Source organism: Misgurnus anguillicaudatus, chromosome 18 (genome assembly GCF_027580225.2).
Source record: "Misgurnus anguillicaudatus chromosome 18, ASM2758022v2, whole genome shotgun sequence".
In the NCBI taxonomy this organism is placed as follows: Eukaryota; Metazoa; Chordata; class Actinopteri; order Cypriniformes; family Cobitidae; genus Misgurnus; species Misgurnus anguillicaudatus.
This window is the reverse complement of record NC_073354.2, coordinates 39,264,214-39,288,300: the sequence shown is the minus strand read 5'-3', so window position 1 is coordinate 39,288,300 and position 24,087 is coordinate 39,264,214. Positions and strand designations below refer to the sequence as shown.

Here is a 24,087-nt window from a genome sequence, read left to right as displayed (position 1 = left end):
TGATGAAGTAAACGAATAGGCAATATGGTCATCTAAATGAAGGACAGCTACTCTATGGAATCTAAAAAAAGACTTTGATTAATTCCCATACTTCCATATAATATATTTCATAAATGTAAAATGTAGCGTGTAATCATTTTTAAAGTAAAATATGAATCTAACTATTAGATATTAATTCTAATAAAATTATTATCTGATTTTTATTAAAGGGGACATTTCACAAGACTTTAAAAAAAAGAAAATAAATATTTGGTGTCCGCAGAGTACGTAAGTTAAGTTTTAGCTCAAAATACACTACATATAATTTATTATAACATGTTAAAATTGCCACTTTGTAGATGTGGGCAAAAATATGCCATTTTTAGGTGTGTCCTTTTTAATGCAAATGAGCTGATCTCAGCACTAAATGGCAGTGCAGTGGTTGGGTAGTGCAGATTAAGGGGCCTTCTGACATCACAAAGGGAGACAAATTTCAAAAGCTATTTTTTCACATGCTTGCAGAGAATGGTTTACCAAAACTAAGTTACTGGGTTGATCTTTTTTACATTTTCTAGGTTAAAAGAAGCACTGGGGACCCAATTACACCACTTAAAGATACAATTTGTAAGATATTTGCAGTAAAATATGCAAAATCCACTAGGTCAGTGTTATATATTTTTTCCAGCTGATTACTAAAAATATCTCTTATGTTTTCAACTACTTGTAAATTATGAGAAAATTTGCCATTCTAAACAGTGACATGGGGCAAACTCTGCAGTCGCCTGTAAATGACGTTAATATCCACGTTACCGCCTTAACTGATGTAGAAACCACATGACAACATGTTGTGGACAAATGCGGAAGTAATAGCGTCTGTCGGGCTACTCGCTTGTTTATGGTAAATTCATTAATCTGAACACTTAATTCTGTGCTGTGTTAACACACTATCACATTGGACTAATACTGTGACATCTATGACTACCATAATCAAATAAAAACAATGTCATCAAACGCAACATTTATAAAACTTGCCTACTTTACCTTATCGGTGACAAGATTTCTTGTTCACGTCTGATTGATGGCCATCAGCGGTTGAGTTAAAGACAACAAATCCCATCATTCACACTTCTTAAGAGCGTCATTAATCTACATCATTGTTTTGAACGTGCGCCCTCTAGTGGCTCGGATCCTACAAATTGTATCTTTACACACGAAAAAAGTCAGATTTTCATGATATGTCCCCTTTAAAATAAAGTACTTTTAAAAACCTGTGGAGCTTGGTGTTGTTATTCGGTGATGTATATTTCTCTATTCATATAAACAGACCACAGAAACACGTGCTGCCATCATAGATGTATTTAATAAATTAAAACAAAGTACAAAAAAAGAAAAGAGCTAATGTACATTTGACTCTCCCTTTGTTCTCAGTCTGTGACTCACTAGTAAACAAACACGACAGAATGGCCCTCGTCCACTGATTGACACATTCTTGACTCGTATGTAACACAACACACATGCTACATATCTGCAGGCAGCAGCCGGGTGAGAGAGAGAGAGAGAGACCATTCTGGACTACAATATGCATATCATTCCTTGATATGTGCACTCCAAAGTTTTTTAAGTATTTGTACAGATGTCTGCATGCACAACCAATCACAGAGCTACATGTGGCATAAAAAGATGCGATGGGGAATTGCATCAGAACTCAAATGTTAAATCAGATGACCCAAAAATAAAATTTGTGTCATAATTTACCTTCATGTGATCCCAAATGACTTCAGTAAATAAATCTGTAGCATTTTAATGTATTCATATTGGATTATGGTCGCTTCATCCTTATTTACATCCATTGTATGAAGATCAAAATCATGTACATTTTTGGGAGGGTTCCAGTGTTTTCAGAGACATTATGTTGCCTTTCTCTCTCCCTCTCATTTGTTAGTTGTGTAACATCTTTACTAGACCCAAAATATGCTGCTGACTTTACAGTATATATATCAAAAACAATCATAATCATCGAATTTAAAAAAATGTTCACTATTTTTCCAGAGGAGCGTGAGGGGTTAGACAGATATAAAGCATTGGTCCCTCTCTCTGTTAGCAGCACACAGACTCACCACCACCCAACAGATTACTAATGTACGTGTTTATATATATATATATTTATATTTATATGTGTATATATATAAATATGCTTTCATTTCATTATGTCCAAAATAAAAAATATTGAACCAACACGATTCCTCGTTCAAACGAATGCCAACGTTCACAGGGAAAACAGCCCGAGAGCCCTGGAAGATCGAGAACATGGGAGAATAAAATACAGCGAACATGCCGCGGGATGCAGGAAAGATGTTCAGTGTTCAGATCGCCCCAAAACATCCGAGTGAGAGAGCGAGGGGGGGTAGAGCGAGAGAGAGAGAGGGGACGAGTTACAGGAAGATCCCGATCCGGCCGCAGCTGCATGCGCTTCGTTCCATCACAGTTCTGACAGCGTGTCATTTACGCATTGCAGCAAGGGATTCTGGGAGTTGTAGTTCTGGGTTTCCTCAGAGTCTGTATCGGTGGGTGCGATGGGTTCAGTAGTCAGCGGCGTACTCGGTCCCGTGAAGTCCGCGGCACACCAGTGTGAACTCCTTCACGATATCTTTCACACGACGCTTGTTCACTCGCTCCCTGAGACAAAAACATTACAGATTTTATACAGCAAACAGATTTTTGACGTCTCTTAGGGTTGCACTTCTGCGAGGTCTCTCACCTGAGCACTTGCTGGCTGAAGGTGTTTTTCTGCTCATCCGAGACGCGCGAGGACGGAAAGCCCGGAGATCTCAGAGCTTCTTTAAGCCACACCGTCAACAAAGCAAAGCAGTGTTTGTTTAGAGAGAAGAGAACCTCTGCGAACTGATCCATGAGACTGCGAGACGACTGTCCACCGATAGCCTAATATAGAAAGAGACAAAAGTATTTGGGTGTAAGACATCTCTGGAATCAAAACCGTGACAACCAAGCTGAAGTCTTTTTTGTGATGTAGTGTTTTCTACATAAAATCATTGTAAATAATGTAAAGAACATTCTGTGAAAATAAAACCTTGATATCTTTAGTAAGATTGAAATCAATTTGAAATCAAACTTTGATTATTAGATTATAAAACTTTAGCTTGGATTTTACAGACAGGGTGGTCACAAATCGGCAAACTCGGGCACATGTGAGGTGACACTTTTTTCATGATTTTCAAAAAAGTTTAATGCCTCCCAGAAAATGCTCTTCTTTAAATATATAAACATACAACATCCCGAATGAAAGAACAGACCGTCTGCTTTCAAATAAATAAATAAATAAAAACGTTTCATCCTACCTTCATTTGTTCTCTTTTTATCACCTCTCAAATATAGGTAAGTTTCTTAAAAAAACACCAAACTTTGGGCAAAAAGCCGAGATAATTGACCCTTGATAGAGATCAGATGCAGAGCGATCCTCAAAACTTAAACGGACATACAGCTGTTTACTTCCGTTTTATAAGTTGCAGAAGCCACCTGGGTAGGGTTGCACCAGTCGTTCGTAAGTTCTTACTTAAACTGGGACGTAAAGTCCAAACTAGAGGCTAAGTAACTACTAGCTAGTTTATAACTAACTCTTTACTTAATTCGGTTGCACCACTTGTTCTTAAGGCAGAACGCAGCTAGTAGGTCGTAAGCTCTCCATAAAGTAATGCGTTGTCGCATAGAATGACGTTTATTTTTCTTAACCCAATCACAAGCCTTATAATGGGCAAACAGGAAATAGTCTGAACAGTACGTAATTTCAAGCTCATTCTTGTCTCGCCTAAACTGAAAGTTAAAAAAAAACGTTAAAGCATATGTTATCGAACTCAAAACATTACACTTTTAATTGAAAATATATATCCCACACATGGAAGAGAAAATAAACAGGAAGAAATTTTACATCTTATTTCAATTGATGGATACACAGAAAATTAAACAGTTCTTGAAAACTCGTTGACGAATTTGCGGCTCTTCATAATTAATACGAGCTCATCGATGTTATATAATCTGGATGACATGTTATTCCAATCGTTATTCATGGACAGAGGCTTCCGTAAATATTAAGTTACAACGTATTTTTACGTTTAAACTAAGTTTAATGGTGCAACGCAAAAAAATTTAGTAGTGCGTAAGTTGTAACTTAGTGCCCATTTACGTCGTAACTAAGCTACGTTGTAACTTACGCACAGCTGGTGCAACCGGCCCCTGGTGGATAATAGCGGTATTGCGAATTGACAAGATAACTCGTCAATGGCGGGGAAAGAGCTAAGCATTATTTTTTAAATGTCAACAAAACTAAATGCGAAACAATGCCGTTGCCGTTAACAGATGTTAAGCAATTAAGATATAATTTTGTTGTCTTGCGATTAGTCAGTCCGAAAAACCACGAAGACGGGTGTGTTCGACTTCATACGGCACTACGCAGACCACATCAAAATGTAGTCACATATAGAGCAGCTGACTCCCAAATCGCTCTTATGGTATTTTAATGTCATGCGCTTGCCAGTTCTTGTGATGCCACATGAAGATAAACACGCCTCTTCTGTCTTGTCCTCCAACCAAACATACTGTGCCATATTTAAAAAAATTATCATGTGACCTTTACGCATGTCAGGTGACCTGTTACCATTGCAGTTTTGCGATATTCCTTTTTTAAATTGCCATCAGAGTGCAAAAAAGTGCAATATATTGGAGAATTGTGCGAATTTGCTATTTCAATTTAAAGGGTAATGAAAACACAGCTACTGGCTGAAAACACAAACCTTCACGTTAACTCTTTCCCTGACATTTACGAGTTATTTCGTCAATTCAGAGAAAACGCTTCCCTGCCAACAAAGAGTTTTTACAGCAATTCATATTTCCGCTATTATCCACTAGGTGGCGCTCGTACCCAACTTATAAAACACAGAAGCATCCACTGATTCAAAAACAGGAAAAACTCTGTGTACGCTTTGATCATCGTTCGTAATCTGATCTCCAACAAAAATCCAATTATTTCAGCTTTTTACTCAAAATGTACCCATATTTGAGAATGAAGATAGGATGAAACTTGTTTTGTGTTTGAAACCAGAGAGTCTGTTCCTTCATTTCACATATTGCATGTTTACACATTTTTTAAAAAAAAATCTGGAAGGCACTAAACTTGTGAAAATCATAAAAATTGCTGGTGCTGGCGAAAGAGTTAAACAGTTCACATGAAACTAGTTGTGTGACAAAGCAGTGTTCCTCACCTCAAGTACAGCTAACAGGAGCAGTTTACCGTCTTCCTGCACGACCCGACCAACTGGAGGAACGTCTGCACAGTGTGGTAGTAATTCCGTCTGCAGATCAAACCACATTTGAACATTGCATGCTAGTACTATTTCAAAAGATATTTAACTCGTGGTCTACTGACAAATGTTAAAGATAACTCCACCCAAAATAAAAATCCCTATGTTATTATCCAAGATGTTTATGTATTTCTTTAAAGGAATATTCCATTTTCTTAAAAGAAAAATCCAGATAATCTACTCACCACCGTGTCATCCAAAATGTTGATGTCTTTCTTTGTTCAGTCCAGAAGAAATTATGTTTTTTGAGGAAAACATTGCAGGATTTTTCTCATTTTAATGGAATTTAATAGAGCCCAACATTTAATACTTAACACTTAACAGTTAACAGTTTTTTTCAACGGAGTTTCAAAGGACTATAAACGATCCCAAACGAGGCATAAGGGTCTTATCTAGCGAAACGTTTTTCATTTTTGACACTTTTAAAGCACAACTTCTCGTCTAGATCTGGTCCAGCGCGACCTAACGTAAATGCGTAGTGACGTAGGAAGGTCACGTGTTACATATATAAAACGCAAATTTGCGGACCATTGTAAACAATAAACTGACACAAAGACATTAATTAGTATCAGTTGACATACAACAACGTAGGAACGGCCCTCTTTCAACACATTTGTAAACACTGGGGTGTAGTTTTGCGTTTGTCCACTGTGACGTCTTGAGGTCACGTTGACGCTTTCATGACCGGCCCTAGACGAGAAATTGTGGTTTAAAAGTGTATATTTGTTATTTTTCTTGTCAAAAATGACAACCATTTCACTAGATAAGACCCTTATGCCTCGTTTGGGATTGTTTATTGTCCTTTGAAACTACGTTGAAAAAAACTGTTAAGTGTTGAGGTAAGTATTAAATGTTGGGCTCTATTAAAGTCCATTAAAATGAGAAAAATCCTGCAGTGTTCTCCTCAAAAAACATAATTTCTTCTCGACTGAACAAAGAAAGACATCAACGATTTTTCTTTTAAGAAAATGGAATATTCCTTTAAGCAACCACATATACACTTTTATTAAATAATATCCTTGCTTTATGACAGCATTGAATAAAAAACAAAATTTCAAAGAAAAAAATCCTCCATCCATCATAGGTTTGCGAGAAAACTATTCCTTTTTTTTAAAATGTGATTTAACATTACATACAAGTCATAATAGAGACAAAAACAGCTTCAGATTCAAATATGGCGTCAAATGAAAAATCGGATGCGTTTTTTGTAGCTACAAAACATTGATCAGTCAATGGGTCTCATTCAATAATAATTCAAGGCATTTTATTTGTCTCTCACGTAATTATTCTAATTATTATCTATGAATATATCTATAAACATGCAGTCAGACTTAATACTATTTAGCAGAAATCAGATTATTAATGTGTCAGCTATAGTTTGAAGTAATTCTGTATCTCTTCTCCAGACGTACACTTTTCACATGCAAATCTTTGTCGTGTTACTTCTCAAATGCGTTAGTACTGTTTTATAAAAGAGAGTGGCTAATAATGCCCTTTGCTGTAGTATAGGCTAAAATATCTGCTTTCATACTGAACTCATTGATTTTAAATACCCGCGCGCTATGCAGACACATGCTCCAGCGAGACAGACATGCAAAGTGAAAGTATACCCCGCTACCTTTAACTCTACGTACTCCACGGGACACATGCGTCCTTTCAATATGCATCACGGATCAACAGCGATTCGTTGCGTTACTTTCAAAAGTGCATCCGAATCGATACGGAAGGTGCTGTATTGATGCGCGCATCGGCAGGCATCCATGACGATGTATCGTCGTATCGATATTTTGAACATAGCACTAGCGTTCACGAGGTTGGTAATTTGCATAAAACATGCCCAAACCAGCTCCATATAAGGGCTTTCCGCAGTGCAGCGCTGCTCCACAGAAAATTTTAGAGCAGTTTGTCATAAAAGCAAGAGAGCTCGAAAAGAAATCCATGATCATATTTATTATTGGGAAAGTTTTATTTTGCTTTGCATTTTTTATTTGGGAGGTTTTGCTGTCGCTGTAGGAAGCCAGTGATGTGTGTCCACCGGAGTAACATTAAAGAAGTATTGGATGCGTTAACAAATATGACATTTAATTAATATGATAGAGACATGCATCCATATCTAAAATAAAACAGACAGGAGATCAAGTGATTGACGTTTTTGTTCGTGAAAGCATCTGTATGCACATCTCACACAAATTTGTGCGTACGCATGCTTAATGAATGAGACCCAATTCTTTTATAAAGCAATGAAAAGCCAGGATATTATTTAATATAACTCATATTGACATGAGTTATACATGAAAGACATAATATGGAGGTGAGTAAATAATCAATATATTATTATTATGGGGGTGGAGTTATCATTAAAATTAAATTTTAACCATGTTGGGAAACTGGTTTTTATTTAGCATTACAGCAAATTGATTAAACTCAAAACACCAAAGTGTGATTCACTCTTGTTTCGTTCAGTGTGAGTAGACCTTCAGGTATTTTTATGTCTCTCACAATGACGTCCTTTGACTTACAAAGAAAAGGCAGGTGGATTTGACTGTGGGAGCTTCAGGAAACTTTAGCGACAGCACTCCTGCGGCCAGAAGACGGCAATATTAGAAAGATAACTACATAAACACGCAAGCATTAACAGTCTTTACTACATTTAAAAGACTTACCGCAGTGAAATACTGCTTTCACATCAAGACTCTCTGATAAGAATAAATCGGGCTTCCGTTTGAGGGCCTACGAATCAGACAGAGCCAATGAACAGAGCACATGACTCAAACCCCGCCCCTGGAACTCTGTCAATCACTCAGATGCCCCGCCCACCCTCCATCGCTCACTCCCTCTATCTGTCTAACTCTACACCTCAGCTAGGAAAAACAACCAAACGTATTCATATGCAAACAGATCAGGTAAGAAAATCAACAGCAAAAAAACTAAAACACTGAAATTTAACTCAATAGAAACTAAAGGTATGATGATCGTTTAAGTTTTTAAGCGTTGTTGTTGCTTTTTCAACTGTTCGATCACTACTTTCTCTGCTCAGTTGGACTGAATGCAACAGAAATCTAAGTAACATGTACGAATAAAGACAACTGATGCATTAAGAAACTTATTGAGGATGAGAGGATATTAAAGTGAGAAAGAGAGAGAGAGAGAGACAGAGGGAACCTCATGAAAATTTCATGAGTATCAAAAACAAAAAATAAGAGAGAGCCAATTCATTTGAATCAATTAATTAATTAATTAAGATGAATTAATTTAGGGTTTCATTGGTTTCGGGCTGGGATGACTCTGTGAGGGATGGCTGGTGGGATATGGACCTTTTTTACTTTGACCACTGATCTGAACACACCAAAAGCGAATTTTACGATTTGCGTGAGTAGATTACATACAAAGTCAATGCAAAGACATTTAAAGATGCGAATAGGCGTGAATAGACGTAAATTGCCGCAAATAGACGTGAATAGAAGCAAACTCGTGCGGGCAGATGCGAATTATGCAAATTGGGCGGTGTGATTGGCGCAAAAACACGCGATATTCGCCTCAAACGCATTTTTGCGCAAGTTGAAAATATTCAACTCGGGCGAAAAACGCACATGACACAATATTAAATCCCGCGAGTAATGTAGAGCGAGAAACGCAATGCTTCACGTTTCGTGTGTACGCAGGATAAGACAAGTCAAATGTTATATATTGAAATTAACATTTAGTCAATAATAGAGACAGAGATATCAGCTATACATTTATATTTAAAATTAGAAGTCAAATCTACAACAAGGTCTAATAGTCTGTAGATTGTGATTTGCTTTCTAAATGAGAATTAATCTACACCTAATCTTAAATAGATATTTAAAGTCTACACATTTTCTACACTGACATTAATAGTCATACATCCAAAAAATGTCATTTGAACTACAGTAGTAATATATCTGCCACATTTGCTCTGATTAAATGAAAACGCAAATGTTTCAACATAAATCATGATGCTAATGTCTTACCTGTTTTAAGTCATCTCTTCACCAGTATTTAATCCATTCAGATGTTGAAAAGCACTGCTGAAAACTCTAATTTTTGTCTTTATTATAAGCTCACCGTTGTGATTTGGGATAAGTCTTACACTGATTATGCTTAATAAACTGATAATGTGTGGGGTCATACCGTAAAAAATTTTTTTCGGGGGAAAGCCCATAAATGGCGTAAGCAAAAAAAATTATCAGCAAAGGTAGCTTTTTGCTCATTACCATTTTGCTCATCTTAACTGGCTTTATCGCAGTTTTGATCATGTGCGCATGTCTCTGAGTGTGAAGAAAAGGTTTTGCAGACATGAGAAGAGATGCAACAGTATAGCTTAAGACAGATTTCCCGTCGGCATTTTGAAAGACTAGATGTACTTTAGGCGGTGATAGGGTTGCATAACGATCAATCACGATCAATCCACTGCAGAACAAAGGTTTTTGTTTACATCATATCGTTGCTGTCCTTCCGAAACCTTGTATCTCCATATTTTGTGAATTTCATTTTTTGTCATAACTCATTATTATTGATCACTCTTTATGTTTGTCAGTGGGTTTTGCAAATATTCCATCAATAAAAAGTATTAAAAGTGTCAACTTGGACAACACAGTGTGTAATCGTTAAAAAATACAGTGTTTATTCTGTTTCTTGAAAAATAGTGAATTTGGACATACAAGCTTTCAGAAGGACAGCGACGATATATTCGTGTGAACTGTGATTATACATGAATGTATAATTTTAAGAAAAAATATATATTTATATATTAAGTAATAATATTTATATTTAAATATACATAAATATACAAATGTATATAAACATGTAAATATTTCTTAAATATATGCATGCATATGTGTGTATTTATTTATACAGTGTTATACAATATACTTACATATATGATGTAAACAAAACCTTCATTCTGCAATAGATTAATCGTGATTAATCGTTATGCAACCCTAGGCGGTAACATCACTGCCTGCGAAAAACCTGTCAAATCTTCTTGTAGTACTCATTATTTATTGATTTGCTTGTAAAATAATAAGCAGATTTTTGATAGTTATCCGCTTATTCTGTGCATGTAAACGGAGTCACTGATTTACTCAAGAACAGATTTTTGTTTTGTTTTTTTAAACTGAAAAGTTATAAATTGCAGCTTTGAAAAGATACAAAATCTTTTTATCATGCACTGTTCTGACTGGCTGTGATGTCATACTTTATTAATCATTCAATATTACTTTATAATTCAAATGCACAAAAAATTAGTCCAAACTCACAAAAAAAATTTTTTTTGTCTTTTATGTTGCTCATCTTTCCTAACTTCAACTCTACTCAACATGGCTTGGTCGACTGCACTTATTGTTAGCATTAGCATGCTGACAAAATGTTAAGCACACTCCCATAAATCCCACCAGCTTAATGCTCATGTGATGTCGTAACATCTTCACAGAGCAAACGGCGTAGACCATTTCTATTGGATGAGAGACCTGTCAGTCATCCAATAGCAGAATTCCACAGCCCGACCAGAACGCGGGTCCGAAAAGACCCGGTAACAAAGGACAGAGGGAGGAGAAAGACAAAGAAAGAAAGAAAGAGACAGCGAGATTGAAACCCAAAGTGAATGAAATAAGAAACCAAAAACACACCTGAGCTTGGAGTTGCATAAATGAATCAACAATATCAGGATGATCCCTGGGGCCTAAAATATAATAAAGATGAAACTTAAGAAATAATAAGAATAAGAATATATACAAACAGCAACAGAACAGATCCAACAGTCATGTGGAAAGGAAATAATCGCACGTGTGACAGAAGTAAGGGCAGAGAAAGAGGAGGGAACGACTTGGAAATTAAAAACACAGATAAATGAGTCCGTTCTGAAGAGGAGAAACAACCGAGGAAAATAATAAAGAAGTAAGGAGAGAAAGAAAAGAAACATAAAAAATTAATAAAACTGTGGGTTTGGAGTGGGAACCCAGGAGGCACCTGTTACTGTGATGATCAACTTTTTTGTTTTTAAATTTTCTATAAATTCAATTCGTACTCTCGACTGGCCCGTCCTAACACATGGCTGGTGAGCGCTTGGTTCCCACGGCCACCCCGGACAGCAAGGTAGCAGTCAGTCCCAAACTTCCCCCCGTTTGCTGTTCCCACACTCCAAACAAGACTCCGCCCTCAAACCCCAACCCCACCAAACCTTAACCCGCCCCTTTTACAGAAAACAAAGGACAAATAAATACACAGGCCAGCACCGGTCCTCTGGGTCGAGTCACCTGCTCGAGATAAGAATGTTATTGGTCTCATTTGTGCTTATTTGGAAATGATGTGATTAAGATTAGGAAACAGGAGAAGGATAAGAGCTCTGGAGGACAAACGTATCTGAAAATACATGCAAAGAACAAGCGGCAGGACATGTTAGACAATATTAACTTTTGTGTTAGACAGTTTTCACACTTCTTGCGATTGTTTGGACTGTTTCAGAGATTGGGAATTACCAATCTTTTTCATGCTTTGCCAAAAATGAAACTTGTGTCATTTACTCACCCTCATGTTGTACCAAACGCTCATCTAGCCTTATGAGGCGTACACACCAGAAACCAATTTAACGATTTGCGTGAGTATATTACATACAAAGTCAATGAATAGACACGAACAGACGTGAATAGACACAAACAGACGTGACTGGACTCGCCTCGAATGGACTCGACTCGCCTCGCCTCGAATGGACTCGCCTCGCCTCGAATGGACTCGCCTCGCCTCGAATGGACTCGCCTCGCCTCGCCTCGAATGGACTCGCCTCGCCTCGAATGGACTCGACTCGACTCGAATGGACTCGACTTGACTCGAATGGACTCGACTCGAATGGACTCGACTCGAATGGACTCGACTCGACTCGAATGGACTCGACTCGAATGGACTCGACTCGAATGGACTCGACTCGAATGGACTCGACTCGAATGGACTCGCCTCGAATGGACTCGCCTCGCCTCGAATGGACTCGCCTCGCCTCGCCTCGAATGGACTCGCCTCGCCTCGCCTCGAATGGACTCGCCTCGCCTCGCCTCGAATGGACTCGCCTCGCCTCGCCTCGAATGGACTCGCCTCGCCTCGCCTCGAATGGACTCGCCTCGCCTCGCCTCGAATGGACTCGCCTCGCCTCGAATGGACTCGCCTCGCCTCGAATGGACTCGCCTCGCCTCGAATGGACTCGCCTCGCCTCGAATGGACTCGCCTCGCCTCGAATGGACTCGCCTCGCCTCGAATGGACTCGCCTCGCCTCGAATGGACTCGACTCGCCTCGAATGGACTCGACTCGCCTCGAATGGACACTAAACGATGCTTAAAGATGCGAATAGACGCTAATAGAAGTGAACAGACGCTAATATGGACTCGCCTCGCCTCGCCTCGAATGGACTCGCCTCGCCTCGCCTCGAATGGACTCGCCTCGCCTCGAATGGACTCGCCTCGCCTCGCCTCGAATGGACTCGCCTCGCCTCGCCTCGAATGGACTCGCCTCGCCTCGCCTCGAATGGACTCGCCTCGCCTCGAATGGACTCGCCTCGCCTCGAATGGACTCGCCTCGCCTCGAATGGACTCGCCTCGCCTCGAATGGACTCGCCTCGCCTCGCATGGACTCGACTCGACTCGTATGGACTCGACTCGACTCGTATGGACTCGACTCGACTCGAATGGACTCGACTCGACTCGAATGGACTCGACTCGACTCGAATGGACTCGACTCGACTCATGGACTCGACTCGTATGGACTCGACCCGACTCGACTCGAATGGACTCGACTCGACTCGACTCGACTCGAATGGACTCGACTCGACTCGAATGGACTCGACTCGACTCGACTCGACTGGACTCGACTCGAATGGACTCAACTCGACTCGACTGGACTCGACTCGACTCGAATGGACTCGACTCGCCTCGCCTCGAATGGACTCGCCTCGAGCGAGGAACGCAAAGTTTCGCATTTGGTGTGTACGCATCATTAGTCATCACTTCCAGAATTCAAATTTGACACGTCAAATCAAAAATAATAGCATTCACGTTTAGAATGATGCAAAGATGGGTAAATGACGATCAGTTATTTTTTAACATTGGTGAAGCGTTTATTTAAATAAAGAAACGGTTCTCTTTCATCTCTGTTTTATGAGAATGAGACTACTTTGTTGTCAGGTTTACGAGACAACAATTTTAACGGAAAACAAGAAAGTTTTTATGCCTCTTTGCTGTTCATTTTTGCCGCTTTACAATCCAAGGTCATATGTAGTAAATCTACATCATTATCCATATAAACAAAACTGCTCGATGCATGTGCAGTCTTGATTGTTTGTATTTATCGCTCTGTAGAACAATGCGTATGTGCACAGGACGTTCGTGTTTCTTTACAAAGTAGAATCGCCATCTACTGGCCTGGCACACGTAATACAGCATTTTAGTTGCTTTCACTGATCTACTTGACAGCCTTGTCATGTGTATGTTAACTTTTTCAAAAAAGCAAAGGAAAAACTTTTTTGTTTTTTGCTACATTGTTTTAAATGTAGCCTGAATCCCCTCTATAAAAACTGTGAAGAGGGGCAGACTGCATAATTCCCGAATTTATGATTGTTTCGAAATGGACTCGAATGGACTCGACTCGACTCGAATGGACTCGACTCGACTCGAATGGACTGGACTCGACTGGACTCGAATGGACTGGACTCGAATGGACTCGACTCGACTCGAATGGACTCGACTCGACTCGAATGGACTCGACTCGACTCGAATGGACTCGACTCGACTCGAATGGACTCGCCTCGACTCGAATGGACTCGCCTCGACTCGAATGGACTCGCCTCGACTCGAATGGACTCGCCTCGCGAACAGACGCCAAAACACGTGAATAGATTTGAATAGACTTGACTCGACTAGACTAGACTCGAATAGACTCGACTCAAATAGATTCGCAAACAAAGGCTAATACACTCAAATATTCTGAAATAGACAAAACTCGAATAGACTCGACTTGCGAACAGACGCTAATACACGCGAATAGACTCGACTCGCGAACAGACTAGACTCGAACAGATTCGTCCCGAATAGACTTACCTTGACTCGCGAACAGACACCAATACACGTGAATAGATTTGAATAGACTCGACTCGAATAGACTAGACTCGAATAGACTCGACTCGAATAGATTCGCGAACAGAGGCTAATACACTCGAATAGACTGAAATAGACTCAACTCGAATAGACGCTAATGCTAATACAGATGCTAATACACGCGAATAGACTAGACTCGAACAGACTCGACTCGAATAGACTTACCTTGACTCGCGAACGGATGCTAATACACACGAATAGACTCAAATAGACTCAACTCGAATAGGCGATGTGAATGATGCATATTGTGCAGCGGGATTGCAGCAAACACACTCTATTCGCTTTAACGTGTCTTCTGCACAAGTTGAAAATATTCAATTCAAGCGGAAAATTCTCATGACTCAAAGTTAAAATCCCGCGAGTAGAGCGAGGAACGCAAAGTTTCGCATTTGGTGTGTACGCATCATTAGTAATCACTTCCAGAATTCAAATTTGACACGTCAAATAAAAAATAATAGCATTCAGTTTTAAAATGATGCAAAGATGGGTAAATGACGATCAGTTATTTTTTAACTTTGGTGAAGTGTTTATTTAAATAAAGAAACGGTTCTCTTTCATCTCTGTTTTATGAGAGTGAGACTACTTTGTTGTCAGGTTTCCGAGACAACAATTTTAACAGAAAACAAGAAAGTTTTTATGCCTCTTTGCTGTTCATTTTTGCCGCTTTACAATCCAAGGTCATATGTAGTAAATCTACATCATTATCCGTATAAACAAAACTGCTCGATGCATGTGCAGTCTTGATTGTTTGTATTTATCGCTCTGTAGAACAATGCGTATGTGCACAGGTCATTCATGTTTCTTTACAAAGTAGCATCGCCATCTACTGGCCTGGCACACGTAATACAGCATTTTAGTTGCTTTCACTGATCTATTTGACAGCCTTGTCACGTGTATGTAAAAATTTTTAAAAAAGCAAAGGAAAAACTTTTTTGTTTTTTGCTACATTGTTTTAAATGTAGCCTGAATCCCCTCTATAAAAACTGTGAAGAGGGGCAGACTGCATAATTCCCAATTTATGATTGTGTCAAAATGGCTGGTGGCGATACACAGTGCTAACCATAGATATGTATAAAGGATAGATGTCTCGCCCACGCTGCTGGCCAATTGAGTGGAATGTCCACATTTTAAATGACCATAACTTGCTCAACCTCTACTGATCCTCAAACGGTTTGGTTTGTTATAAACGTCAAAGATGTACCTATGACACTGCATACTTATACTAAAAAAAATTTTTTTTCATGAAACATGTTAAAGCATCCAGAATTATAGCCACGTTAATAACATTTGTGAAAAAAACCAAACCGTTTAAAAATCGGTAGAAAATTGAGCAAGTTATGGTCATCTAAAAGCACCTGCACCACTAAAACTCAATGCCACGAGTGAGCGAGCTGCCCGCGGCAAGATGGCCGCCAGGTGATGACATTAGAGACACAGGATGCATTTTGTTTGCACTCAAATCCAAACCAAAATCTCAAGTTTGAAAACTCCCTTGTGACAATCATCGAGTGAAAATGTCCAACAAAAAAACATCAAGTCATAACATATGTTCAAAGGCATCATTTCTGAACTTGCGAGTGTGTGTAATCATGGTCTTCAACTGAAAACAGTAATAGTAAAAACATTAAACATCAGCCACAGGGTTTCCTTCAGGTTCTCCGGCCATCTATTCTCAGTATGCTTACCTTGCTGGAATATAGTGAGAGTCACAGAGGTGACCAGTTCAAACAGCGCTTTGATCGGGGCAAAATGATCTGTTTGACTGGCAAATATGTGAACCATCTGTAAGCAAAAACACTTAGTTAAAAACAGAACTAAAGAAGCTCAAATATGTGTACAATATTCATCATTCAGCATTTATAGTACCTGGCGGGTTAAATCCAGGGCGGAGGCCTGTGGTATGGTACTGTACATCTGTCCCAACATCTCACTCAGCTGAGACACCATGGGAGCAAAATCATGCAAGAGAGTTTTCACAGACTTCTCAAAGATGGCACAAACCGCCTGTGGGATAAAGGGAAAGTTAAGATGAACTGAAAGTGTTTGCATGGTTGAAATCACTAAATCGACTTTGAGCAGATGCGGAATATGAGATGTGAGATGAATCGTACCTCCACGACTTGTGAATCATTCAGCCATTTACTAAGGACCGTCTGGATCAAAGCAAAGACCTGCTGTAGTACCACCACCACCTAAAACACACAAACACAGTTAAACATCTGACACATGAACTCCATTCACACAGCATTATGATTTTGTCATAAACAAAAATACACGCACACGGTTTCTCGAGAGAAAAATCACGGATAATATGCAAACTTCGGATGTTGTGGAAAAGTGCATGACTTTAAATACGTCATGGGATCTTTACGTTATGTGTGTGAATGCATAACAGGTTCAAGAAAATAATTGGAAGTGGAAATGAACCAAAAATCCTGCACGCATTTTCTGTAATATCTGTGTGAAAAGGGCTATGGAAACGTTTGCATCGGGTAACAGAAGAAAGTTGGGAGGGGCTTACAGGGTTGGGCCCGGCTTGAGGTGGGGCTGATTTGATGGGCGGGGCATTCTCTCCTGACTCCTCCTCTTGTTTGGAGATGTCCAGTGTGGTGAAGAGGTTAGACAGCAGACCCAGGATGTGAATAATGGCCAATTTATTCGAAGGATTTGGCTGAAATCACAATTTTATAGAAACTATAAACACAGCGTCTTTAATTTATGACATCACAAACTCATACAAACCGTAAATCTTAGAAGCAGGACAGGTGCAATGCCAGCTTTAGTTAAACCTAAAACTAGTTAGATGTTTATATTTTCTTACTGTAAGGTTCATCCAGGTAAAACTATTTGTTTCATAAATAATATCTAAAGAAATGTACTCAAGCGTACTATAGCAACTAAAAATATCATCCGAGCTGAATATGTGATCTGTGTGTATGTGTCACCAGCAGGGGTCACTGTGTGATCGCACGGTCACAGCCTGTTTACTGAGGCTGATGTAATGTCTTTCTGGGAAGGACCAGACAAGGAGAAATTCATTGAGAGGATGAGAGTCAGAAATAGACATGCAGCTTGTAGGGAGAGACAGGAAAGACAAATATAGGAATGATTCACATCGGATTACTATATGCAGTTTGATATGTTGGAAAAGAAATAGCATGCAACAATACATTTGTTTATTTTCTCAAAAATATGAATGTTGCTTGGTTATGTGTGTGGTTGCCAGGGTGATGCTACGATGATCTGGTTAGTTGTTAGGTGGATAGTAAAAAGGTTTCTTTTCTGTAGCGGTCGACCGATACAAGCTTTTTAATGGCCAATATACTGCTTTTAAAGTGTTGTTATGCATTACACAACGTAGGATCTCATTACAAAGTGAATAATGATTTGTTATTTCACTAGCTGCGCTTCCATTACACTTAAATTAAAATAGCAAAATGAAAATGCACTCAATGGAAACATGGCAATTTCACAATCAACTCCCATATATCGCAAAAAGTTTTTACGCTCAGGTGAGGTGCTTTTCAGGCTATTTGAAAAAAGGAACATATCACAAAACTGCAATGTTTTTTTTCATTTACAAGTCACCTGACAACTTGAAAACATATTTCGCTCTCGCTGTATTTTGATGCCATTCGCATGTCAGTCTGTGCAGCACGTATGATGTCGCCATGGCTTTTGGAATGACTTATCGAGAGACCACAAAATTAACTTTTAGTCGGATTAATTTGGTTAATGGAAACGCCGTCAATTCGCAATAGTTTCTTTGTCGACATTTAGAAAATAGTGTTTAAAATTCTACACAAATCTTTGATGGAAAAGCAGCTACGTCTGTCAGACTTTGTCTTTACATACAAGTGTCTTTTCAATTAGAAAAAAGTCACATTATGTGACTTGAAAACATATCTCACTCTCGCTGTATTTTGATGTCATCCGCATGTTGGTCTGCGCGGCACATATTGCGAGATGACTTATTGCGAGACGACAAAATTACATTTTAGTCGGATTACATCGGTTAATGGAAACGCCGTCAATTCGCAATAGTTTCTTTGTCGAAATTTAGAAAATAGTGCTTAAACTTCTACACAAAATCTTTGATGGAAAAGCAGCTACGTCTGTCAGACTTTGTCTTTACATACGAGTGTCTTTTCAATTAGAAAAAGTGTCACCCGATGTGCGCAAAAGTCACATTATGTGACTTGAAACATATATCGCTCTTGCTGTATTTTGATGTCATCTGCATATCGGTCTGCGCGGCACATATTGCGAGACAACAAAATTACGTTTTTGTCGCATTACATCGTTTAATCAAAACGACGTCAATTCTCAATAGTTTCTTTGTCGACATTTAGAAAATAACGCTAAACTTATACGCAAATCTTTGATGGAAAAGCAGCTACGTCTGTCAGACTTTCTCTTTACATAGAAGTGTCTTTTCAATTAGAAAAAAGTCACATTATGCACCTTGAAAACATATCTCACTCTCGCTGTATTTTGATGTCATCCGCATGTTGGTCTGCGTGGCACATATTGCAAGATGACTTATTGCGAGATGACAAAATTACGTTTTAGTCGCATTACATTGGTTAATGGAAACGGCATTAATTCACAATAGGTTCTTTGTCGACATTTAGAAAATAACGCAAGAACTTCTACGCAAAATCTTTGATGGAAAAGCAGCTGCATCTGTCAGACTTTATCTTTACATACGAGAAAATTACCTGACTTGTGTAAAAGTCACATATGCGACTTGAAAACAAATATCGCTTTCATTGTATTTTGATGTCATCCGCATGTCGGTCTGCGCGGCACATATTGCGAGACAACAAAATTAAGTTTTAGTCGCATAACATCGGTCAATAGAAACTGCGTCAATTTGCAATCATGACTTTGTCGACATTTAGAAAATAACGCTAAACTTTTATGCAAATCTTTGATGGAAAAGCAGCTAAGTCTGGCCTTCTTTGCCTTTACATACAAGTGTCTTTTCAATTAAAAAAGTCACTTGACGTGGGTAAAAGCCACATTATGCGACTTGAAAACATCTCTCACTCTCGCTGAATTTTGATGTCATCCGCATGTCGGTCTGCGCGGCACATATTGCGATATGACTTATTGCGAGACGGCAAAATTAAGTTTTAGTCGCATTACATTGGTTAATGGAAACGGCGTCAATTCCCAATAGTGATTTGTCGACATTTAGAAAATAACGCTAAACTTCTACGCAAATCTTTGATGAAAAAGCAGCTACGTCTGTCAGACTTTGTCTTTACATAAGAGTGTCTTTTCAATTAGGAAAAACCAATTTAAGGAACAGAAAGACGTATTGGCCACTTAAAAAGATTTATCGGCCAATATGATCAATTTTTTTTAAAACAAATATCGACTGATATATAAGACACTGCAATATATTGGTCTATCACTGGAACTCTACAGTCCTGAGCTGTTTTTTTCCTGCGGTTCGCTCTTCCAGTGTCCAGACTGATGCCAATCTGTTCCTGCTGAGAAATGTTCCAGCATATGACACGCTCACGCGGATACAGGGTCTGTTCATGTGGAACTGAGCCAAACCAACACACCGATAAACAAACCCAACATGTTGACAGAAAAGTCCAGAGAGAACGAGCGGTTTGACATCTTACCGTCTCTTCTGCGAGTTTTTCCAGCTGTTGGATGTAAGGGGTGATCAGAGAGTGCAGGTTCCTCAAAATGTCCTCAACGGGCAACGCAGACAACAGAAACCCCAGAGCTTGCATTAACCACATACACTGACTCGTCTAAAGAGAGAGAGAGAGATTTAAAAATGGACATAGTATAAAATCATGTCCAAACCAAAGTGGCTTGATGATTTCAGACGAGTTTCAGAGGTAAACTGATATATTCATGGCTATAATAACTATAACAATAATTAGCTCATCATCTTACCAAAACAGACAAATGTATTAATTAAGTAAATAAACATGCTCACCTTATGGATCTGTTTGATAAGCACCTCCTAATGTTTGACAGACAAAGACAGAAAGAGTTAATAACAGTACAATCTATATGTATATGTTTGCAACGACAGGAGAATTTGGGATACCTGAGACACAGCGACTATATTGGTGGCGTACGGGGGCAGGTCATATTTACACTCTCTACAGATCTTCTTCAGCGTGGAGACGCTGGAGACGGAGAGATCCGGATTCCCCAACGCCTGTAAGACCAGCGGCAGGACGCTGCTCAACATCACAGGATGATCTGCCAACCACTCGGCCAGCGCACCTGCAGAGATGTGTGAAAACCTGGTATTACAATTAGGGTTCAGACCAAGCAGTAGAATAAAGTGTAAAAGTATCAATTAATTAAAGTCCAATTGCATTAAATGATAAAGAGAATGACACCCACCGATTGTGAACATGACTGTGTCGGCCAGCTGGACGTTGTTGATATTGATTCTTGGGATGAGGCCGATGAGACCTGGGATGACATCTGAATAGTTTACATCTATCGTTTCTGCGATTGACTGGAATCCATATAAAAGCGCTTCTGTGTGCTGGAACAAAATACACAAAACATCATAAGCGTTTGTTGTGTTTGAGTTCATCTCTGTGCTAGTGTATACATACATACATCTGTGCATTAATGCGTTTAATCAAACAGCAAAGGGCATGAAGACTGAATTATATCTATACCGTACCTGCCATGATGTTGTTTGTTCTGTGTTGGTCAGGAGTCGCCCAAGTTTTTCGTACAGATTACTGAGTAATTCGGCTCCCAGCATCTCATAGACGTACATCAGTGTGTCGGATATGTCCACCCTAAAAAAAGCAAAGGTCAGGTAAAAGGTCACAAATCATCAAAATCTGACTTTTTTCATGTTTAAGTGCTATAATTGGCTCCCCAGTGCTTCTATCAATCTAGAAAATGTAAAAAAGAACAACCCAGTAAATTAGTTCTCTGCAAGCAGTTGAAAAAATAGGTAATGGAAATTTGGCTCCCCTTGTGATGTCAGAAGGGGATAATATCATCCCTTAAACTGCACAATCCAACCACGACACTGCGATTTAGTGAAGAGATCAACTCATTTGCATTATAAAGGACATACATTTTTTACATGGTCTCAGATTATACTCTAGTAACACTTTTCTGCGTTTTAAAAAACATTCGCACATGCAAAAATAACCATCCTTAATAAGGACAGAATCGTGATCTATTACACAAAACCAGTCAAACATTCAATTTGATTCAATTCTTTCCGTTTTAATTGCATTTATACAGCACGTTTTTTCACTTCGTTTCAAAAACAGGAAGATTATTCAATGTAGTGATGCACCGAATGTTTGTGTGACCAAAACTATTTAGCTGAAAGCAGCAAAAATGCATTTTTGGTGTTCAGGTGAAAATGTGGGGAAACACTTGCATTTTTTTCAGCGTCCGAATAATTTTGGTTGCCATACATTATCTGCATCCCTATTTGAGGGCTCCAACACCTTAGTGAACTTCAAATTCAAGGACCTTTCAAGAACTTTCCATGTGCAATACCCTCAAATTCAAGGACTAAATGTGGGGACACATTCAAGTGAGAGCAAGGTTACATCATGTTACCTTTTAAGATACATTGTTACAGTTCCCTTTCGAGGGAACTCGCGCTGCGTCACTGCGGTGACACTTTGGGGACGCCTCCAGGGCTAAGTGCGTCTGAATTTGTATATCAAATTCAACCAATGGTGAGACTTAACGACAAAGACAGGGTGATGCGAGAGTCAGGAATTATATCGCTATCTGAAATATTGTCAAAGACGGCGTTACAGGGATGCAGGAAGTATGACAAAGGAGACGCAGCATCTCGTTCCCTTCTCAGAGAACAACAGTTAGATACGTAACCCGAGACGTTTTCATGTGTCAAACACAACTATGCAAAAAAGCATTTTGGTATGAATTAACATTCGCATACAGAAGAAATAAGCATTTAAAGGGAACAATTTAGCATGTGTGCTTAAAAAGTCTAGAGTTTTTATGATATTATTCTACACTACACACAGAATAAGATGGATTTTTTTCCAGAAAACTTGCATAAATAGATTCAAGCACATTCAATGCTCTGTATATATGTATGTATAGTTAAAAACTTCCTTGAATTTTTCCCCCCAGATTCACAAACTTTCAAGGATTTCAAAGACCCGTGGGAATTCTGCTATTTAAATGCAGAATACAAGGCATTACTGAAAATTTTATAGTACTCAATAAAATTGTAAAAAGACTTTTATACATTTTAATACATTTGAAAGTACTTTACAAAAACGGTATATATATTTTACTGACAGTATACTGTAGGACATTGAGTGAGTTAATATAATAAATCAAATTGTAAAAAAGAGAAGATTATTTAAAGGAATAGTCAATTTTCTTAAAAGAAAAATCCAGATAATCTACTCACCACCATGTCACCCAAAATGTTGATGTCTTTCTTTGTTCAGTCAGAAGAAATTATGTTTTTTGAGGAAAACATTGCAGGATTTTTCTCATTTTAATGGACTTTAATGGACACCAACAATTAACACTTAACTCAACACTTAACAGTTTTTTTCAACGGAGTTACAAATGACTATAAACAATCCCAAACGAGGCATAAGGGTCTTGTCTAGCGAAACGATTTTCATTTTTGACAAGAAAAAAAAATTCACTTTTAAATCACAAGTTTTCTTTTAGATCCGTTCCAGCGCGACCTAACGTATATGAGTGACGTAGGGAGTTCTAATGTTACATATATAAAACGCACATTTGAGGAACATTGTAAACAATATACTGACTCAAAGACATTAATTAGTATCATTCCACATACAACAACGTCGGAACGGTCCTCTTTCAACACGCTTGTAAACACTGGGGAGGAGTTTCGTGTTCGTCCTCTGTGACCTCTTGACGCCATGATGTATTGCTTGAGGTCACGCTGACGCTTTCATGACCGGCCCTAGACGAGAAATTGTGGTTTAAAAGTAGGGGTGACCCCGAATAGTCGAAGATTCGATGCATCGATAGGAGAAGCCTGATTTGACTACCAATCTCACAGTCGAATCGTCGCAGATGTGTTATGAAATGAGGATCATTCAATTTTGGCCGTATATGGGTGCACACATTATCTGATTTCACATATAACAGCTTTCTCACAATATATTAATATACAGCATATTATGATAATGCTGCAAATAATATGTGAAGTAACAGCTTTCAATAAATATTTTTAAAATGCGTTAATAAATCCAACATCCCCTGTGACCGTGCTACACGGAGGTTTCTTCGTTAATAAACCATTTCCTCTTTGTTTCTTCATTTAAAAGACAAAGCTGGCAATTATATTATGGCTATACTTTTCTATTCTTTAATATTTTATTTTATTTATAAATCACTCTGGGTTATCTGATTTAACTATTTGGCTTTAACTATTTGGCTTGTGTTTTGTTTCTGTGCACTTGAGGCATTTTGCAAATTTGTTCTGCACTTTGTTACTTCTGACCTTATTTTATTTAAAAAAAAATTATCTATTATAAACGTAAATTCTGATCTAATTTAAGTCTGTAAATTTTGGATTGCTTTTCGT

General features: G+C 38.7%; 1 protein-coding gene across 3 annotated transcripts in view; it reads right to left on the bottom strand.

The window, feature by feature from the left end:
• Window positions 1-1,320: 1,320 nt before the first annotated feature.
• ipo13b (importin 13b) overlaps window positions 1,321-24,087 on the bottom strand; it is a 53,053-nt gene continuing 30,286 nt past the window's right edge. The window contains exons 7-21 of one of the 3 annotated variants that reach the window (XM_055185772.2): window positions 21,187-21,307; window positions 20,895-21,042; window positions 20,590-20,771; window positions 20,476-20,502; window positions 20,150-20,284; window positions 17,029-17,178; window positions 16,619-16,699; window positions 16,374-16,511; window positions 16,193-16,289; window positions 11,000-11,052; window positions 8,015-8,081; window positions 7,871-7,929; window positions 5,253-5,342; window positions 2,738-2,919; window positions 1,321-2,655 (exon numbers count right to left, since the gene is read on the bottom strand). In XM_055185772.2, the coding sequence (XP_055041747.1) occupies window positions 2,559-2,655; window positions 2,738-2,919; window positions 5,253-5,342; window positions 7,871-7,929; window positions 8,015-8,081; window positions 11,000-11,052; window positions 16,193-16,289; window positions 16,374-16,511; window positions 16,619-16,699; window positions 17,029-17,178; window positions 20,150-20,284; window positions 20,476-20,502; window positions 20,590-20,771; window positions 20,895-21,042; window positions 21,187-21,307 (1,627 nt within the window). In that variant the 3' untranslated portion in view covers window positions 1,321-2,558. Of the gene's footprint in view, window positions 2,656-2,737; window positions 2,920-5,252; window positions 5,343-7,870; window positions 7,930-8,014; window positions 8,082-10,999; window positions 11,053-16,192; window positions 16,290-16,373; window positions 16,512-16,618; window positions 16,700-17,028; window positions 17,179-20,149; window positions 20,285-20,475; window positions 20,503-20,589; window positions 20,772-20,894; window positions 21,043-21,186; window positions 21,308-24,087 lie in introns of those variants that run through there. The other 2 variants (XM_055185773.2, XM_055185774.2) reach the window with 2 other exon arrangements.